The sequence below is a fragment of the Myotis davidii genome, unplaced genomic scaffold (assembly GCF_000327345.1).
Source record: "Myotis davidii unplaced genomic scaffold, ASM32734v1 scaffold238, whole genome shotgun sequence".
NCBI classification, from domain to species: domain Eukaryota; kingdom Metazoa; phylum Chordata; class Mammalia; order Chiroptera; family Vespertilionidae; genus Myotis; species Myotis davidii.
This window is the reverse complement of record NW_006293779.1, coordinates 5,582,869-5,588,008: the sequence shown is the minus strand read 5'-3', so window position 1 is coordinate 5,588,008 and position 5,140 is coordinate 5,582,869. Positions and strand designations below refer to the sequence as shown.

General features: G+C 56.2%; 1 protein-coding gene across 1 annotated transcript in view; it reads right to left on the bottom strand.

Moving 5' to 3' along the window:
• Positions 1-1,769: 1,769 nt before the first annotated feature.
• The window catches only part of CIB4 (calcium and integrin binding family member 4), a 37,309-nt gene continuing 33,938 nt past the window's right edge, over positions 1,770-5,140 (bottom strand). The window contains exons 5-7 of the mRNA XM_015566445.1: positions 4,638-4,747; positions 3,693-3,781; positions 1,770-1,919 (exon numbers count right to left, since the gene is read on the bottom strand). Of these exons, the coding sequence (XP_015421931.1) occupies positions 1,889-1,919; positions 3,693-3,781; positions 4,638-4,747 (230 nt within the window). The 3' untranslated portion in view covers positions 1,770-1,888. The remainder of the gene's footprint in view (positions 1,920-3,692; positions 3,782-4,637; positions 4,748-5,140) is intronic.

The following is a 5,140-nucleotide window of genomic DNA, read 5'->3' as shown; positions in this document are numbered from 1 at the left end:
TGCCCGAGAGCCGTGGCCTTAACCGGCTGGCTCTTTGGAATAAAATCTCTACCATGACCATCCCGCACTCCTCTCCTCTGAGCCCCAGGGGCACGTGGCCGCAGCAGGGAAGTATCTGAGGATCACATGGCACTAGGTCTTCAGGGCTGTGGAAAGCTCAGCCCAAGGGGTTCCAGCCAAGATAAAGTGGTGCCCGGGGACCTGCTCACCCACGTCTCCCCCTGAGCTGAAGGAGGTAGAACTGAGAACTGCAGGGCTCCTGAGTCTCAGGTGCAAAAATACCTTCCACCCCCTACCACTGGTGTCATTGAGGAAGCCCCGTTAGCCCACGTCTGAGAATGAGGATGAGGGGACCTCAGACAGTGGCACTGGGTGTCATCTGCAAAGGAAGCTCCGTCCGGGCCCTGGCCCAGCATTGTTTAGTCCACACAATAACGTGTAAGAGAAGTGAAGTTATTGATAAAGACAACGAGGCTCAGAGACGTTGCCCAGGCTCACACAGCTTGGAAATGATACGTCAGGGTTTGAACCCAGGTCTGACCCCCAAGTCCTGGTTTTTCCACTACACATTCTCCCTAGGGTCCATGTGGAGGCTGAAGGGCAGGGGTGACACAGCTCTTGGGATCCCAAAGGCCTCCGTGGTACCCGGGAGAAGCGCACTTCCCAGTGTTCTCCCCAGACTGGCATGGACAGGCTGGTTTGCCATCTCCCCCTGGGACAGGAAGGGGAGACCCAGGACGGAGCTACTCTTCAAGGAATCTTGATGATTCAGGAACCTCTGGGCCAGAAGTGGGCCCTGGGAATGGGTTCTGAGGCCACACGGGCCTGAGGTGGCCCAGGAGGGCCAGGGTCCGGAGTGCCTGCTCTCTCCAGGCTGCTGCTTTCCACCTCCTGGGAGGCCACCTGCCTGGGACAGGGGACAGAATGTGGGTGACAGCCCCTCAGTGGACAGGATCTGGGATGGGCACCTCCGGCCAGGTATGTACCACAGGATTCCTCCAACATTCCAGGGTCCCTGGATTTGATCAAGGGACTCCAACCAGCAACAGGGCCCTATTACCCATGAATAGTGAGACAGGACCTGAAGGCAAAGGGACCACAGCAGGTTCAAGTACAGAGGGTGGGACCGCCCTTCCTGAGAGCCAGCATTTAGACCCCTCCCCCAGGACAGTGTAAGTAAGAAAAACCATGTTCCCACCAGACAGGCATCTAACAGCTCTCAGAGACCCCAGAGGGGCTCCTCCTGTGTCCCGGGGTCCCTGACCAGCTGCACCCCAAAGGGTCCCTGTGGGGGCCAAGTTCATTCCAGGGCTTGGCCAAAGAGCAAAGCAAATAAACCCTGAATTCTGGTCACACACTCTCACATCCCAAGGGCGCCAAGATGTCTTCTCCCTCGACCAGGGCTGGGAAGCCGGGCGCCAACTGGAATGAGCGCTATGAGCACCTCTCTGTACAGGCTACGTGGAGAGGTGTGAGGAAAGGGGTGAGGGTAAGGGGTGGGGGGCTTCAGTGAAGGGAGGGAGGACGCATCTCTTCCTGGTGGACTTCATCCCATCTGGCCTGGCTCTGCTCGACGAAGGCTGGGGTTTGAAGCCTGCCCCCCAAAGCTGGCCATTCCAGCTTGCTTGGCGTCAGCGGCGAACTTAAGCCCTGGAATGAGCAGTTCTTAATAAAAAAGATTTCTATGTGACCCTGCCTTCAAAAAATGATGAACTGATGGCAAAGAAAAGGCTTTTACTTTGCTTTATTAAATAAACAATATTCTGTAAGCGAGGGCGGGACAGGGACAAAGTCATATTTTTAATCCAAGTCCCCTGGAGCCTGAAAGGGGCTGGATTCCAGTCCAGTGGTCCCCTCGGAGTCACCAGGTCAGGAATTTGTGGCCACATCAGCATCCCCAGAAGTGGATCCGAAAGGAGCTGAAAGAATCCATGAACTACTTGGAGCCTGCAGGTCTAAGGTGCCTCTGACTTCTGGGCTCGCGGCAGTCCTAGCGGCATCCTCCCGTGCCCACCTCACGTCCCTTCTCTGAGTAAAGGCCAATTCGCAGCTCTCCCCAGCCAACCCAGCCTTCTTTGAGCAACTCTGCACATCACTAGAATGAAAAGGGCATTAGAACCTGGTGGTGCTGGAACCAAGGAAGAAATGGGAGAGATTCCAAGAAAAACTCAATGTGGACAGGATTCTGGCCTCAACTGTGTGTGGATGGAGAGGAATTACACTTGGGTGGGGTGGTCCCAAATGTGGACCCTCTTACAGGAAGTCTGCCCAAGCCACAGCCCCCGGCAGCCACGCTGAAGTGGAGAGCTTCTGCTCCATCCAGATGGTTAGAAGACGAGTGGGCACCTGACCTGAGCTGGACCAATTGCATTCCCTCTCTGCACAGTTGCTTAGGAGTCACAGGGTCATTCAAAGCCAAGGAGATGTAAACTTGACCACTGTGGGGAGGCCGCATGTGGCCCCCTGTTTGGCCAGCAGAGATTGCTGGTTTGCATGTAGAGCTAAGGATGGAGTTGCTGGGGAGAGAGGCAGAGACCAGGCACCGCGAAGTCCCAGGTTCCTGACCGGTGCTCCCTGAGGTCTAGGTGTCCGTCCTTTTTTATTGGTTTGTTAAATAGTTTTGAATGGGCATTCTTTCTTGCCATCAAATCACCTAGACTACGAGACCGAGGGCAGAATAGGGCCCAGGAGCAGCTGACTACAGGCAGAGATGCCAGCTCCGCAGGGTGCCTAGCAGGCTGCCTCTGGGAGGGTGCGTCTCTCATAACCGGGAGGCGCCAAACAAGCTTGTGCAACTCGCCAGGGAAATAGGGAGATGGCTGGTTCTCTCCAGGTGACCATTAAGGCCCCTTTCTGCCCAAAACAAGGTTTGGAAATGCTTGAGCTCTTCTCTCAGCTGCTCCACCACCAGAATCTTCACACCCCTTGTGCACCCCCAACTCCTAGTGACCCCTGGAGGTTGCTGTGGGGAGTGGGGGGCAGGTGGGTGGGGGGAGGAGAGAGGACTAGCAGTGGCAAAGGCAACTCCCCAGATCAGTCCTAGAGCCCAGTGGGCACTGGGAGCAGCTGTAGAGGTGACATCTCCCCCACGCACAGAGGTGCCGGCTGTAGAGGAGCAGCTATAGAGGGGACATCTCCCCCACGCACAGAGGTGCCGGCTGTAGAGGAGCAGCTATAGAGGTGACATCTCCCCCACGCACAGAGGTGCCGGCTGTAGAGGAGCAGCTGTAGAGGTGACATCTCCCCCATGCACAGAGGTCGGCTGTAGAGAGGAGCAGCTATAGAGGTGACATCTCCCCCACGCACAGGGGTGCCGGCTGTAGAGGAGCAGCTATAGAGGTGACATCTCCCCCACGCACAGAGGTGCCGGCTGTAAAGGAGCAGCTATAGAGGTGACATCTCCCCCACGCACAGGGGTGCCGGCTGTAGAGGAGCAGCACCTGAAGTTGGACCCTGCACAATCTGCAAAGCCTGGAATGCAGTCCTCCTCTCACCTTGTAAAAAACTCTGCTCCCTGGCTCTTTCTAGCTTATCTAATTTCTCAGAAGTGCCAGTTTGGAAACTCATGACCAGCCCCCACCCCCCCTGGGAAGACAGAGGTGCCCCACTGGCCAAAGGGAGCTGGCGGGCCCTCCCTGTACCCCACTCTGCTGGGCAAACCCCACCCCCATCCCCGCTCCAGAACACCTTACTTCATGAAGTCTGGAGCCTTGTTCATCGCGTGTTCAAACTCTGAGAAAGACAGCATGTTGTCATTGTCCAGATCCGACTCATTCAGGACCTGGCCAGGGAGGGGGAGGAGCAGAGAGGAGTCAGGTTGAGAGAGTGAGATGGGGGCCAAAGGGAGGAGGGGGGGAATCCGGCATGCAGAGGTTCCCTGCCAGGAGCTTCACACATCCCAGAGTCCCTGACCCTGTGAGGCAGCGGTTCTCCTGCCCCTGCTACCATCCCACCCCAGAGAAGGACATAGACATGCAGAGAAATGAGGTCATGTGCCCTGAGGTCTAGGACCTGGTGGGCTGGTCTCATGTGGGAAGAGCTCTCTTGGTGCCTCCAGCACAACGTTAGAGTGAGAATGAGTATGGGGGGAACAGGGTGACCTCTCCCCCACCCACTCCTGCCATCCAGTCACAAGCAGGGGCTCTGCACTGCAAGGGGCCCAGTTGGGTAGAGGAGACAGTGATGACCCTCCAAGGTTTTAGTTTTGCTTCTAGTTTCCGTCTGGACCAAAAGCACTTGAGGGACAAGTGGACCCACGCCCTGTTGGGTTCGTGAGGCTGTCTTCATGTCCTGCCACACTTCGGACTGTCACTCCGGGACATCTGGCCATTATGTGATGCTGGATCATGTGGGGAAGGGGACAAGGTGATGTATTCATTGGATGACAAGCTGCTGTTGGGCCACCTGCCTGCAGTGTTGCTGAGAGGGACCCTTGGAATGGGTGGCTTGGGCATACTGATCTGGGGACCCTGGAAGGGAGTCATGGAAGGAAGTCCTGATCCTGGAGGAAAGACAGAAAGTTGGGGGGGTAGTTGTCTCCAGCCATGTACCCAGCCCTCAGGGCACCTCCCTGCCTGCCATCTGGGCCTTTGGGTGCTGGCCTGTCCCACCCAAGCCTGTGCAGCCCAGGCACACACGTGGCTCGTGAGGTCAGTCAGCAGGTCCTCTGACACGTCATCGCTGTTGAGCAGTCGGAGAACAATCCTCTGCAGGTCCTCCTCATCAATGAAGCCATTCTCATTAAAATCTGCAAAGAGGAGGCAGGGCCTGAGAGCAAGGAGGCACCAGCCAGGACCCCACAGACTCCCATAGCCTGTGGGATGCCACAACCCAGCTGCCCCAGGTGGGCCTAGAACTTGGCACTCAGTAAGACCGGACAGACCTGAGGGATGGGCACTACAGCAGCTGCAGATGAAGGTGGTGCTTAATCTGTCTATCTATATGAAAGGCTAATATGCTAAGTGTCCATCTGGTAATGACATCACGTAGCAACACCCGGCTTCCTCTCCCTAGCAACTAGCCTCCTTGGAGTTTCTTCAGCCCAGGAATACAACTTGCTTTATAGCCAAGTGGGAACATTTTACACTGTAACCAATTGTCTGTGAAGCATTTTACTGTGCCTCATCTCATTTGATCCTCA